The 15,004-nt window shown below is 37.1% G+C and overlaps 1 protein-coding gene across 2 annotated transcripts; it reads left to right on the forward strand.

The window, feature by feature from the left end:
• FBXW9 (F-box and WD repeat domain containing 9) lies at positions 1 to 14,190 on the forward strand. 2 transcript variants are annotated; one of them, XM_070937394.1, is made up of 11 exons: positions 1 to 373; positions 1,111 to 1,542; positions 2,192 to 2,331; positions 4,180 to 4,308; positions 6,983 to 7,095; positions 8,515 to 8,606; positions 9,918 to 10,066; positions 11,813 to 11,926; positions 12,040 to 12,129; positions 13,147 to 13,212; positions 13,395 to 14,190. In XM_070937394.1, the coding sequence occupies exons 2-11, from the start codon at positions 1,113 to 1,115 to the stop codon at positions 13,467 to 13,469; spliced, it is 1,398 nt and encodes a 465-aa protein (XP_070793495.1). In that variant the 5' UTR covers positions 1 to 373; positions 1,111 to 1,112; the 3' UTR covers positions 13,470 to 14,190. The 2 variants fall into 2 exon arrangements, with proteins under 2 accessions (XP_070793495.1, XP_070793496.1); XM_070937395.1 differs by lacking the exon at positions 1 to 373 and adding an exon at positions 442 to 486.
• The last annotated feature ends 814 nt before the right edge of the window (positions 14,191 to 15,004 follow it).

Raw genomic sequence — 15,004 nt, forward strand, 5'->3', positions numbered from 1 at the left:
TGGAAGCGCCTCCTAAAAGGTTGCTTTGCGTCATCAATTGGCGCCGGAAGCGGTTGCTCCTTGGAGACAAGGCGGGCCTGACCTGTCAGGACGAAGCTTTCTTAAACCGATGGTGCCGGTTCTTCCCTTCCGACTAAGCGGCTGAGGCAGGTTGCCGTGAGGATTAGGATCCTGGCTCACTGTTGGGGCCTGGAAACAAGACCCGACGTTGCGATTAACCTTTTAACTCTGGAGCTCCGCATCTGCAGAACGGAGCTGTTTCCAGGGCGCTAAGGCGGGCGTGACCGCTCTTCGTATGCCATGTCTGCCTGAACGGAGGAGTTGTCTTCGGCAACAAGAGCTGGTTTTTGCACTTGCTGCACTTCCCGGACAGGTACATGATAAGCGTGCGTGGAGGAAGGAAGCGAGAGGAGGAAAAGAGCAGAAGAGCAGCCCTTTTTAGAATCGGCTCTGGGCTGTGTGCGCGGGGAAGAGCAAGATAAGGAGGTTCGGTTCCAAAAATGTGTTTGCTAAAATAATGATAAAAAGTGGGAGAGAAGCAGTTGCTTTTGTGAGATTTGGACTCTGCCTCTCTATGGTGTCAAAGGATAAGCTGTCTTTCCGGAATCTCTTTCCAGGAAGCTCTTGGCATATTTCTGGGTTTATTCATTAGGAAAAATGACAGCCATTTCAGAACATAATTTCCTCCTCCTGAACTATGCTTTGCCCATAGGATGTGCATGAATTGAACATTCCTGATGTAGCTGGGAACCAACAGTTTTATTTGTGTGGTCTCGGTTCTCATTTTCAGATGAAAGTTTGGAAGTCAGAATGAGAACAACTTTTCTAATCTTATTCTTTTCTCTACCTATGAACATTATTATTTGAAGTGATAAAACAAATAAGATTATTTCTACATTTATCATTCAGAAGTCGTCATCTTGCTAATTATCTAGGATTTTTTTTTTAATGTTCAATAGATAATTTCTTTTCACATCTTGTACCTTGAGCATAAAACTTTTGTATTATTAATTGAAATAGTGTATTAATTGAAATATCAATTTCTAATAAGGTATAACTTTGGTTTTTATCATTCCTTATCTGCATTGTTTGCTTCTTGCCTTCCTGCAGCAATGGAAACTGTCCCAGGTTCTTCTGTTGAACAGCAAGACTCTGACAATGACTCTGACACAGAGAGCAAAATAGATCCAGATACCCAGGCCCTAGAGTATGTGGAGCGTGTTCTTGGAACTTCAAATCAGTCCAGGCAAGCAACTCAGTGTCTACCTCCAGAGTGTCTCTCAGTAGGTGGTAGAGTCCGAACATCAGACCTCAAATCACCTCTAGAACTGAAAAAATCTTCTGTTGTTGAAGAAACTGCTTCAGGGCTGTTATCTCTTCCTCTAGAGTTGATTTTAGAAATCTGTTCCTACCTGCAAGCCAGATTTGTTTTGCATGTCCTTCCTTTAGTCTGCAAGACACTGAGGGACATTGTGCAAGATGAAGTCATTTGGAGAATTCGACTTTTAAAAAGAATTGGCAATTGCTATCCAGTTGTAGAAGGTAGGTGGGTTTTCTTTCTAGCTGTTGGTGACCTATATTTTAGCTTTTCACAAGCAGCTTCTCATATGATTAACTTTTGATTTTAGGGGAAGCTGGAACTGGTGTTTTAAATGTAGATGATATTGGGAGGAAGAAGGAAGCTAAAAGGAGTTTTTCTTTTTTGTCTGAAAAGTAAGAAGGTTATCACTAAGAATGAATAGAAATTTCACTCTTGAGCTACTTTTCAAATGCTGTAATTTGTAAATATTGCTGTAACTATTTTGGATAGAATAACAATAAATATTTCCTAGCCTGCTTTTCTTTCATTTTTAGAGTGTTGCAGGTAAGCACAATAATATTGTCTCTGAACTGATAGTACCAAGTCCTTTACGATTTAAAGATAATGTGTTTAACATGTTAGTTCCCAAAATGCAATATTAGAACTTGTCATAAGTCACTTTTGCAGTGTTGCAACTCTGGCTCCATTATGTAAAACTCCTGTGATTAGTATCTATCCTTTTTTGGTGTTTAAATTCTGTAAACATGTTAACGCTTATATGTGAAACCACTATGTAAACATAAATAAGACACATAAGCTCTCTATATATTATCTATATTGCTTAATTTTTTTTTACACCAAACAATATATGTTTTTTTTTATTTTTGGCAGGTAATGATTTTAACTGGCCAACAGCTTGCATTGAACTAGAGGAACATCTCCAACATTGGGCAGAGAGTGGCAAAAACACAGAGTATTTTTCCCTTACTGAAGGGCACTTTGCATCTGTTGATTCTGTACTGCTCCTTCAGGTAAAAACCTGTCTCTCTCTGCTGATTTTAATGATGCAGTATTTTGATGTTCTGAAAAGTATATCCTTCAACATCCGAAGTTTAGTTAAAAGGAGTGTGTTGAAAAATGTTCTGGATTTTCATTTTTCTGTCAAAAAATAACTAACAAAATTAATCTGGCCAAACATCTTTCCTCAATGTTATGCTCCATTATACTGTAAGCATAACTACCTCATAGTAGGAGTTGGTTGTATATTTGTTAGCATTTTATATGAAATAATTCTTTAGACCTAAATGCTGAGTAGAGGATTAACTGGCCACTTCCTTAAAAAAATCAACCCTCATTTGTCTATCACTTAATCTAAAAAGTATTCCTTGTTTGCTACTATTGCTTTCCCATCATACTTACTCTTGATTAATCACTCCTAAAGCACTGCATTTGTCAAATCATTCTGATTTTGTCTTTATAATGAGCTTTTAGTTTTATGTTTATTTCAATTTATATAGCCTCCTTTCTTACTTGTGGATTACATGTAAAAACAGCAGAAAAATAAACATGCATAAATTAAAACAATTAAAACAATAGATTACAAAAATAAAAATGCAGGAGAATATCAACCAATGCTCATAAACAATGCAGCTATCTTGCAGGCTCCCCACATCCACTGGGGACTTGACTTTTACAGACTTCCTAAAGACCAAGATTGGACACAATCTGACCTACGGGGACATAATCTTCCAGAGAGTGGATGATGCAGCAGAAAGGGCTTTCCTCCTCTTGGGTCCTGTTAGATAGAACTCCTTCATGCATGGGACCCACAATATGTTCTTTCTGCTGGATCTGCTGGAATGGGTAAAGGTAATCGGGGGAAGGCAGTCCTTCAAACAACAAAGCCTCGTGCCTTATAGGGATTTGTAGGTCATTACCAGCACCTTGAATTGAACCTGGAAGCAAATTGGCAACCAATGCAGCTCAGAAAATAGAGGTATAATGTGCATCAATCTTGGATGCACATAACTGCCCACATTTTATTTTATTTATCAAATTTAGAAACTACCCATTTCTCTCACAGGCGGACTCTAGGCATGCATATAAAATATCACCATGTTTTGCACCAGCTATAGCTTCTGAATTAGTGGTGAAATGTAAAATTTGTTACTACTGGTTCTGTGAGCTTGGTGGGGGGTAATGTGACTGTGTGGGCGTGGCAAACTTTTTTTAACCATTTTTTCTACAACCTCTTCAGCCAAAGAGGTTGTAAAAAAAAATGCTTTTAAAAGCCTCTGACCATCCCAGCTGAGTTGCCTGATCAGCAGACACTTTTTTTTCTTTTAAAACCATTTTTTCTACAACCTCTTCAGCCAAAGAGGTTGTAAAAAAATGCTTTTAAAAGCCTCTGATGATCCCAGCTGAGCCGCACAATCATCAGAGGCTTTTTTTTTTTTTTTTTACTTTTAAAAGCATTTTTTCGGCCAAAGAGGTTGTAGAAAAAATGCTTTTAAAAATAAAAAAAGAAAGCCTCTGATGATTGCGCAGCTCAGCTGGGCATGGGAGGGGGGCAGGGATTTTTGCTACTGGTTCTCCGAACCACCCACCACCATCGCTACCGGATCGGGCGATCCAGTCTGAACCAGGAGCATTTAACCCCTGTTCTGAATGCTCTTTAAGGGCAAGCCTATGTAGAACATGTTACAGGAATCCACCCGGGAAAGTGACATGGGTATGAGTGACAGAAACTATACATAATTTTTTTTTTGTACTGAAAAAAAGTTGGAAGTCTGCTCACTGTCTTTGTGATACTACTCTGAAATATGAGGGACACTAATTTGTATCATTTGATCAGCATTTATTTTTATTATCTTATCCAGGGTGGGGATCTGTGTATTTCTGGCTCTCGAGACCGAAATGTCAACTTGTGGGATCTAAGGCAGTTGGGCAAAGCACCAGAAAAAGTTCTAGTGAAAGTGCTGGGGACAGAGCGCAGTGGAACACACAAGGTAACTGGAGATTCTGAAGCAGATCAATGCATTAAACATAAATATTAAGTATTATTACAGAAATTCTATATCATCAACCCCCAAATTTCCATCTGATAGCCCCATTCCATTGTTTAAATCAGAAAATAAAGTGTAACGAGTTTCTGTGTGGGTGAGGTGTATACAGGTAGCCCTTAAGTTACTATTGTAACTGAGCCTTCAATTATAGTCATAAGTAATGATAGTGATATAGCAGGTCACCACATGACCAGAACCAGTTTTATGACCTGTTTTGCAGCAGTCATTAAGCAAATGCAGCCATCATAAAGTGAACACTGTGGTCATTATGCAAACCCATTGTTTGCTATGAGGCAGTTTTGCCAGAAACCAGAAGTAAATGCGAAATTGTGATTCATGATTATGTTTTTGCGGGGTGTTGCAAATGACTGTAAATGTGGGCCAAGAGCCCAAAATATGATCACATTGGGGGAGCAGACATCAGAATTTCAGAACCATGTCATAACTATGTTATGGGGGACCCATCATAACTTCAATCAAGTTGTTAAGTGACTGGCCGTAAGGCAAGGACTACCTATATGTGTTCGACATCACTCATGATTTGGGAATTTTCTAACTAATGGCTGTATAGCCATTAGTTTTTCCCCTCACGTTTACATCAGAACCTGACGCTGGCATCTTAACGGGTACGTGGACTTTCTCTATCCACTGCAGAAGATATTGCACTGAGGCATCACCATAGTAAAGTGCTGAAGCATTCCCTTCCTTTTCACTGGGAATGGTCACTCCCTGCTCAGAGGTTAGAGAGGACTGAAAGATCTTCAAAATGCCATCTGTTTCCTGGAAGCAACAGGCCATATTTCTGCCAGGATAGCATATACCTTGTAACTAGCCATAAAAAAGCATGGGCCATTTTAATTTCTTTTTTTACAGTAAATGACAAAGAAGGTACCAGGGAAGATTGTAAAAGGGGAAGGTTTAATGTTCAAAAGAGGGAGCCTTAAACTAATACTTTATTGAAGCACCTTCTGACAACATTCAGTCTTTCGGGGTAGGAGCTTATCAGCACGCCACATCTTGCCTTGGGAATCTTTGCCCACTCTCCCTTGCAAAAGCATTCCCAATCTGTCAGATTGCAAGGGCATCTCCTGTGCCCAACCCTCTTCAGGTCATCCCACAGATTTGCAGCTGGATTCAGGTCTAGGCTCTGACTGGGCCATTCCAAAACTTTGATCTTCTTCTGGTGAAGCCATTATTTTATTGATTTGGAGGTATGCTTTGGGTCATTGTCATGTTAAAAAGGGAAAATCCTCTTTATCTTCAGGATTTTAGCAGAGGTTTTGTGCCCAAATTGGCTGATATTTGGAACATTTCATAATTCCCTCCACCTTGAAGAAAAGTAGCCCCAACACATAATGCTGCCACCACCATGCTTCACTCTGGGTGTGGTGTAACTTTTGAGGATGTGCAGTGTTGTTTTTGTGCCAAACATACTTCTAGAAATCATGGCCAAAATGTTCACCCTTGGTCTCATCAGACCATAATACTTTTTCCCACATGCCTTTGTCAGTCTTGATGTAAGTTTTTGCACAATGTAGCCAGGCTTGGATGTTTTTCTTTGTAAGAAAAGGCTTCCATTTTGCCACCCTACCCCGTAGCCCAGACATAAGAAGAATATGGGAGATTGTTGTCATATGTAGTACAAAACCAGAACTTGCCAGACATTTCTGCGGATCCTTTAATGTTGCTATAGGCCTCTTGGCAGCTTCCAACCAGTTCTTGGTCATGTCACTATTGTACCATATTTTTTCCACTTGTTAATGACTCTTCACTGTGCTCCACGGTATATCCAATGGAAATTTTTTAGTGTTCTTCTCCTGTCCTTCTCCTGACTGATAACTTCCAACTTTGATGCTTTGTGAACTGTTTGTGAACCATTATTTTAGCTGTAAGAGGCAATAGAGTAAATATCAGAAAAATCCTACTAGAAGAGCTGAACTTTATATAAGCCTGATCAGGGTCACTCTAATTAAGCACAGATGTGTATTGAATACTATTTAATATAAGTTTGAATGTGATTGGTTAATTTTGAACACAACTTATTGAATACAACCCTACTTATAAGCCGGTATGAACATTTATGAAACCACATTATTCTAATCTTTTTTTTTTTTTTTTGTAATTCTCCCCACCCTCCCAAAGATTTCAGTTTGTTTTTCAATTGAATTGTACAACTTAAGAATACTGAAGCAATTTATCTTGGTTTGATTTTTTTTTTCACTTGAAAAACCTAGCATTTTAACAAGGGTATGTAGATCCACTGTAGATCAAAAAAATTGTGATACCAAATTGAAACTGAGTTTCTATTCTACAATGATGTATATTTATTAAGCTGCTGTATCTTATTTCATATATAACAGGAGATTGGTTGTCTTCAGAGTTTTTCTCAGTTATATGTTTTGCCGTGTATAGCAATATGAGGAAAAAGCAGAAAGAGATAGAAAAGAAATATTTCTGTAGTTGACCTGGAAAAGTTAATTGACCTAACTGTAAGCATTTGTTGTACTTTTGTTCTTGTTCTTGCAATGTGTAATCATTGAAAAGATTAGCTGGAGTTGTCATATATATTTTGTCTCTACTTCCCCCCCCCTTTTTTTTTTCTCCTCCCACTGCCTAGGGGTGGGTTTGGTCTCTGGCTTCATGTGATAACTGTGTATGTTCAGGCTCCTGGGACAGCAAAGTGAAGTTATGGGATATAGCTGCTGATGGAAAACAGTTTGGAGAAATCAGGTACTGTTGCTGCTTATACACTATATTTATTTGAAAGAGTAAATGGCAAAAGGAAAACTAGATTCAAAGAAACAGTATTAATAATGACCAGAGAATAAAGATGTTGGCTTCAGTTCTTAATCAGGGCCCCAGAGAAATTTAACATCCTACTTCCCAAAATCAAATCATGACAAAAGGCCTAAAATAGTACAAGTATCCAGTCTTGAATTATAATAAATGTCAGATAATTTCATCTAATTTTTTCTTGTAGTATTTCCCAAGGATTTGTTTAAAAAGACTAGATTAATGTACAATTACTATTAAATCAACATAAAAAGGAAAAAGAAAAAAAGACTAGACAAAGGGTTGTGAAGGAGAATTGGAGGGTGAATAAGGACAGGAACTGATGCAGACCTACCCAGAGCCAAAATATCAACTAAAATTTTATTTATTTCAGTTTATGTTTACTATAATGTAAATATTGTACAATAAGTCTTCTTTCATTTTAACCTTGTATACCTTATCTCTGATATGCATATGTAGCAGCTTGCAGGTGCTTCTAGAAAGTTTAGAATTTCTTTTCTTCCTATCTTTGGGTTCATCCCCTTGTATTTGGCTGTGAGATATTTCAAGGAAAAATATTTAACTTGGATAGGTACAAGCCCACAAAGAAAATTCCAGCTCACTTACATAGTAGCTCACCCTATCGCAGGGAGGGAGGTTATTCTACATAAATGTATTATAGCTGTAAGAATAGCGCAATCTTTTCTAGTCTTATATTTCTAGAATTTCCACACCGACATGCTGGTTTTAGATCTAGAGAGCTGGTGGTTACAAATTTAATGAAAACTAACATAGTGGACAATTGGAATACACTTCCAGATTTATATTGGATGTTTCATATAATAAACTAATTTCTGTAATGGCTTACTTGATGAAGCAGATGGTGCAGATTGCATCATCTGCATTAAGTTATGGTGTTGAGTTTAATTTATGGTGTTATGCAAATGCCAAAAATCACCAAGATGATATTCTTATCTATTAAAAGTTCACATTTAATTATATGTATGTATGAATAAATTGCTTTGCTCAATTAATCCATTAAAATTAAAATTCTCTATAATTTAGCATGTAAATAAGTCCTCTATTGACTCTTCTGATTTGCAGTCAAAGGGAATGAAGTTAGGCAGACAGAATTTTGTTAACTGATGCTGCAGCAGAATGGTTTTTTTCTATTGCTTTTCCACCTATCAGTTGTAGTCAATGATGCTAAATAGACATTCACTGCAAGCAGCAAAATGGGAACTTGCTAATTTATGTTGTAAATAGTGCTAGAAATAATGGAAAACCCAAGGCTGAGCAAGGATTTACTGACTTGAATGTGTGACCATAAAATATGCTTTTTGACACATCGCCTGATCATTTCCTTTTGGATTCTAGTGAGAAAGCAGCCGTATTGTGCCTTTCTTACTTGCCTGACATTCTGGTCACAGGAACATATGACAAGAAAGTGTCAGTCTATGATCCACGAGGTTAGTACCAGTTGTTTCTTTACATTCTGGAGACTTAACATGCCACTGCTTGCTTTCAAACAATCATTTTCCCCAGAGTTAAGGCATAGAGGTTGCACGATTGCATTTCAGGTGCTTGATAACTGGCTGGCATTTATGAGTGGTTGCAGCATCCTCCAGTCGTGTGATTAAGTTTTGTTTTGGTTTTTTTGCCATTTTTCAGCAAAAATGCCCATAGGATAAGCTGGAATCAACCATGTGTTTCACTTAATGACTATGTGGTTTACTTGATGATTGCAGTGACATACTTAACATCCATTGCAAACAATCATAAAATTGAGCCTGGTCACATAATGACTCAACTTACAACCTCAATAACATAATCAAACTTCTGAACTTGATTATGGTTGTAAGTCATAGATTACTATATATTAGGGTCTTCTTATCTCAGTGGACCAAGAGCAGTCAGAAAAGAAAGGATTATTCCATCTATCTAGACATTATATGTCTTCTGTACCAGATTTAGGCATTTTGTGGATGCTCCCAAATTACTACCATGTAGAAGGCTTGCCCATTCACAAGCTGTCTATGAACCAATCACAAAACACTCAGTTATCACAAAGCAAACTATTGAGGTTATTCCCATCATTCTCCCTAGCCACCGAAGATGCTTTCTACTTCTTTACTCTACAGTTATTATTTTCTAGAAAAGGAAGTCTATTTCTGAACATGGTTGCAGTCATCTACCATTTTTATATTCCCTGTGGCCAATGCAAAGCCTGGAAGTACAATATTCTTGAAAATAACTCTGTTTTGCAGTATACAGTTTTCCGTTTATTTATGTTTAAATCAATATAATTTTGTTAAAAAAATTAAATTAGGTGGGGGTAGGGAATTAATTGGCATTAAGAGGTATATTGGTAGGTTAGAGTACGTTGCCTCCCTACAGCTACAATTAATTTCTGAATACTACCATGTCAAGCAGAAAGCTTGCTGCAAGAAAATTATAATTCCCCACTCTGATTATTTGGGTATAAATTCTTAAGATGGGTAATATATACTAATTTTCTGTATGTAATAGAAACACCCTCCCCTCCCCCCATCCCATCCAATTCATTAGGAGTGGTGAGACAGGGAGGAGCTGGCAAGAGAATTCCTAAAGGAAACTCTGCTTTCTCTCCTGCTTGCAGTTATCTTGATAATTAAATGGCAAACCTCAATTGAAGAAAGAATTTGTATGTGATTATAGTTGAGCAAGCCACACATTTTATAAGATTTATCTTGTGCAGGTGACTGGGCTCTTGTGATGCATCTCTTGGCCCTCTCTCACAGCTGCTTATGCCCCAGTGATGAGCCGCAGGCTTCACTCCAATGCAGTCCTATCCCTTGCAGCTGATGAACACATCATTGTCTCTGGCAGTGAGGATCGAACGCTGGTATGTTTTGACAGGCGGACCAATAGTGTGCTTCAAAGGCTTCAGGTGAGCTACTCAGCTTCAATCTCTTTTTCATGATAAAACTAGCCAATAGTTATATAAGAAAATAAACCGCGGAAAAATCTGATCCTTAACTATTCCATACAATTGTTCATATTTTCCCTTAGATTGTAAATTGAACAGATCTGAGAGAAGTTACATACATATTCGAATACAGTAAGAATACAGAAAGTTAGATAAGAATAAGGTAGTGTAAAGAGACAGGACTAGATTATATTAGTAAGATAATAGCTAATGCAAAGCTAGTACAAGGAAGTAGAAGATGAGATTAAGTAGGAGATGGAATGGATTTCCAGTAAGCACCATGGTAAAGTTAGACATCTTGCTGGAGGGGAATAGTGTTTATGGTGATTGAATGTTAGCTGCAGACAAGCAAGTTCTCTCTGGAAAAAGAAAAGATCATGTGATTGCCATTCACACTTTGGACTGCCAGTCCACATAAGTAGACTACAAGAACTGAGGTTTTATGATTGGCTTATGAGTCAAATGGCTAGGAGTTCAGTGATATCATCTAAGCTCACAGTTGTAACACAGCCTGTTATGTACAAAACTCTACCGAATCTTATTTCTAAATCATTTTTGGAATTATTGTTTACTGCTTGGAAATATTAACAGCAGGTTTTTATGGTATTCATTGAGTGAGTCTCCTCCTCCTTGAGGAAAGAAGTTTTAAATGTGATTTTAGGGACTTGGAAACATACTGAGGGGTTTTGAATAAGAAGCAAAAGGGTGTTGATTTTAGAAAATTAAAAAACATATTTGGAATAAAAATTTAAAACAAATTATAAAAATCCTTTTTGCTTGGGTTCATTGGAGGAAAATGATACAATGGGACTTTGAAGATTGGACACTAGAGGGAACTAAAAGAAAATAAGTATTACAGCTAAAGGAGAAGTATACTTAAATTTGATCTAACAAAAAATGGAACAAAATAATGTGACTGTATATTTTGTTGGACATTTTGAATAATAGACACAGAAATTGTGTCTTAATTTTAAGAATGTTTGATACCATAGATAGATTATATCTATGTCATAGAAGAAGAACAAGCTATACCAGATGTCACAGAAGAAGAACAAGCTATACTGGATAAGACTGAAACTGATTTAATAGGGGATTTAAATATGAGAAGTTACAAGAACAACATGGAACAAGATAATACAGTGGACATAAAAATGAAACTTGTTATTGTCTTAATATTTAAAGCGGACATACAAGTATTGAATCAGAAGAGTGAATTGGATAACATTTTCTTACTGGATGTACAAAAGAAATCTGTTAAAGGCTTGAAGGACTTTCTGAGACGGGATAAAAAAATGAAAAAAATAAATCAAATTATAGGACATTATTTGAAGGGAACTAAAAACTAAGATTATTAAAGTATGGGGAAGGAATCTATAGCTGGTTTATTTGATCAAGGTTAAAGTAGGTATTTATTTCTGGTAATACTTAATGGACTTTTGCTGATAAGAAATAAATTGTGAGGATTATGAAATATAGGGGTTAAACAATAAGAAATAGGATAGAATTAAATGCATCACATATATTTTTCTAATAACAAGAAAATAGTGGAATTTAATATTTACCTGAGACAAAATGTATATATGACCTTACTTTTGTATATAAGTTTTATAATAAACCTACTGACCATGGGAGTTGTGTTATTTCATACTTACCTCTGGTGTCATGCAGAACTGAGCCTATGGCAATGATATTTATCTTTTCCCACAGCTGGATACATACCTATTTTCCATGTCATACCAGGGTTCTCAACTATGGGCTGGTGACAATTATGGAATGCTATATGTCTTTGAGAACAATGGAGGGCATTTCCAGCAAATTCGGGTATGGTACTGATGATAGATCATGGAGGAACAGAGAAATATGGTTCTTCTCTAATTTCCACACATACAACAATTCTCTGTCATTTGACGTCTCACTGCTTTTTCTTTTGTCAGTATTTTGATGTAGGTCATCGCTCTCAGATCACTGGAGTCCAACACTCATTGGGTGCACTGTATACAACTTCCACTGACAAGACGTTCCGTGTAAGAATTGTGGTGGTATCTAAGTACTTTATTAGGAATGAACAGTAATAGCAAAATCACTTAGACTTATATGCCACTTTATAGTATTTTACAGAAGTCTCTGAGTGGTTTACAATGTCAGCATATTGCCAACAATCTGGGTCCTCATTTTATCAGCCTCAGAAGGATGGATGGCTGAGTCAACCTTGAGCTTCTCAGGGTTGAATTCCTGGCAGTGGAATTCAGAATTAGTCTGCAATACTGCATTCTAACCACTGCTCCACCACGACTCATAGATTTCCAATCTATTTCTGTTTCACATGAGTTCATCAAAAAGTAAATTCTCTTCTGTTTCTGCATTGGTTTATTTTTAAATCTGCACAAGAAGTTGCATGAATTATGTGTATTTTCTTACAAAATATGCATTTCCAAACAATTAGTCCTTAACATGCTTTATATATTTGGTGGGTGCTCTCTTTGGACTGAAAAATCAAATCAAATCTAAAGAATAACTGAATTATTTGTGGCCTGGAAAAATAGTTCTGGTAGTGTTGTGACTGAGGAGCAAAACAAAACAGAACAAAAAAATAATCACATCACAGTAGATTTGATCAGTGGAAGCAAAATGAATTCTGTCCACCATCATTTTTAAATATTTTACTGAAAAATAAAGCAAGAATGAGATCCTAGTTTCCATAAAGTTTTAGCTATAAACCAAAACATTGGATTATTTCACCAACTCTAGGGTAGCTTCAGATAAAGATGATGAAATATGGTGAAGGCCATCTTATAGTTTTTTCACATATTGCTTCCATATCACTGTGTACAGATAAGCTCCTTCACTCCATACTGCCTGGCTTTATCAGATTCGTAGACCATTATTTTGGAGAGTTGCTTATACCAAATAATTGCATTGGCACAAATGTTTTGGGACTCTAGACTTTACATATAGCAAAGTAAAATAAGGGGTTTTTTTTTCCCAATTTGTTATATTCTCGTATCATTTTTAGACTTAAACCTCTTGTATTTTTCTTTCAGATCCATGTTCCTACAGATCCACCAAAGGTCATCTTCTCACAGACTCACAGCTATGTGCTAAATGGGGTAAGGACAACAGGATGGAGATGCTGGTAGATATTATTCTAGGAAAGGAGTGCTGCAGCTATGAAAGGAGGGATCCATTCACTATCGTCATCACTGTTTTGGGTCAAATGGAATTTTATTGTGGGCTTATTGTGGGCTTAGTGCTTATCATCCTTTTTTTTTTTTTTTTTTTTTTTTTGCAGATCTGTGCTGAAGGAAATGTGGCAGTAGCTGCCTCAGGTGGTTTGTCCTTGGAGGTTTGGAAACTCAGTATTTGATGACAAGCCAAAAGCCATGCTCTCAAGTTCAGGATCATCAAGTACAGTGTATTGGATTATTTCCTCATAGGTTCCAGATTCCTGGTATCTGCTGAATTGTTGTTGTTGTTATTTTTTTTTTAATATGTTCTTTGGTGCTGAATAATCAGATGTTGAAACCTCAGCCTTGCTTGTCTGAGTAGGGGTAACACAGAGGCTTGTATGGAGGCTATCTGATTCATACTTGAACCTTAACCTTAACCTAACCCTTTCTTGCTGGCCATCTCTCTCTCATTTATCTTGTTTGGCTGAAACACATATTTGTGTGTACTCTTTCCATCCTCTGGCCCCTTCGAGGTCTGCCCCACTCAACATATAGGGGCAGTATACTCTCTATGGCTTGATGGCCAAGAACTTATTGGCTTACCAGGTAAATAAGCACAGGTCTAAGCATGAAAGGGTGAATTATGGGCAGAGGGGAGGGTGATGATTAAAGAGACTACCCAGCTAACCGGGCCTGGTGAACGTTTACATTTAATTAAAATAACTCTGCCATAATGGCAGATCAAGAGTTATGTTGCCTTTTTCCTCCCTTGTGATAAGCAAAGCATGTCTTAAAGCATGATTTTTAAAAGATTTGGCTTAGAATTAAGAAATGAAACCCACTAAATAAGATTATAGCAAATTTTGACTGTACAACCATTTTCTCAATTTTGTCGTTATTAAATTATAACAAAAACAAGTTTTGAACAAGATGAACTATTTCTTCAATGACATATGGCAAGGTTCATGTCTTGTGCTCAGCCACATGGTTTGGTTGGTTTTGTTTTAATATTATGTATGAACAATACCACAGTATTTTATAAAGCATGATTTGTAATCTAGCATTATTGAATTAGCCTTGAGGCTTGTTCAGTATATCATGATTAAAGTAAACCATGGGTTAACATAATGTGAAAATCTAGAATATAGACACGAGTGCAACACAAAATATCAATTGCTGTATTATCATTTATAGCTTTTTTAATTTATTTGTCAGTCCTTTGTCATTTTATAAGCAATCTAAGGACTGGTTAAATTTGAATGCATTTGGATATGTGTACATAAACTTGCTTTTGAATTATCCAACAAAAGCAAATCGATAAGCTAAAATCCTTCCATCTTCTTGTTATCGCTGAGAATTAAAAATGTTACTGTTCTGCCCCAGCTCTGGATTCCCAAGGATTGTGACACACACCAACGGTCCTTATCAAAGTTATAACGTACCAAGAATAAATAAAGTCCGGCAAAGGTTGGCAATCAGCCCAGAAAACAAGATACAATAAGACACTCACTCTCCAAAATGCTCTGTAATAATTACACATTGTTTCCAGCAAGAAATTACTAACTGCGTGTGACTTAAATAGGCTAAGGGAGTGGCCAATTATCCTCAAACCTTACTCTCGAGGAGACCTCCTCCTCCTGAGTAGCCACTCCTGCCTTTTGGCAGCTCTGCGTGCTCGAGCATTGAGGAGAAGCTCCTCCACTTCGCTCTCTCCACTTGGATGAGTCTCTGC

Source organism: Pituophis catenifer, unplaced genomic scaffold, assembly GCF_029215685.1.
Source record: "Pituophis catenifer annectens isolate HBS135680 unplaced genomic scaffold, rPitCat1.0.hap2 SCAF_2, whole genome shotgun sequence".
In the NCBI taxonomy this organism is placed as follows: Eukaryota; Metazoa; Chordata; class Lepidosauria; order Squamata; family Colubridae; genus Pituophis; species Pituophis catenifer.

Bases quoted from the DNA above. Each gene is read 5' to 3' on its own strand.
- FBXW9 (XM_070937394.1), top strand. From the start codon at position 1,113: ATGGAAACTGTCCCAGGTTCTTCTGTTGAACAGCAAGACTCTGACAAT. The intron at 4,309-6,982 runs GTAACTGGAGAT...CCCACTGCCTAG, and splicing joins AGCGCAGTGGAACACACAAG to GGGTGGGTTTGGTCTCTGGC. The intron at 10,067-11,812 runs GTGAGCTACTCA...CTTTTCCCACAG, and splicing joins GTGTGCTTCAAAGGCTTCAG to CTGGATACATACCTATTTTC.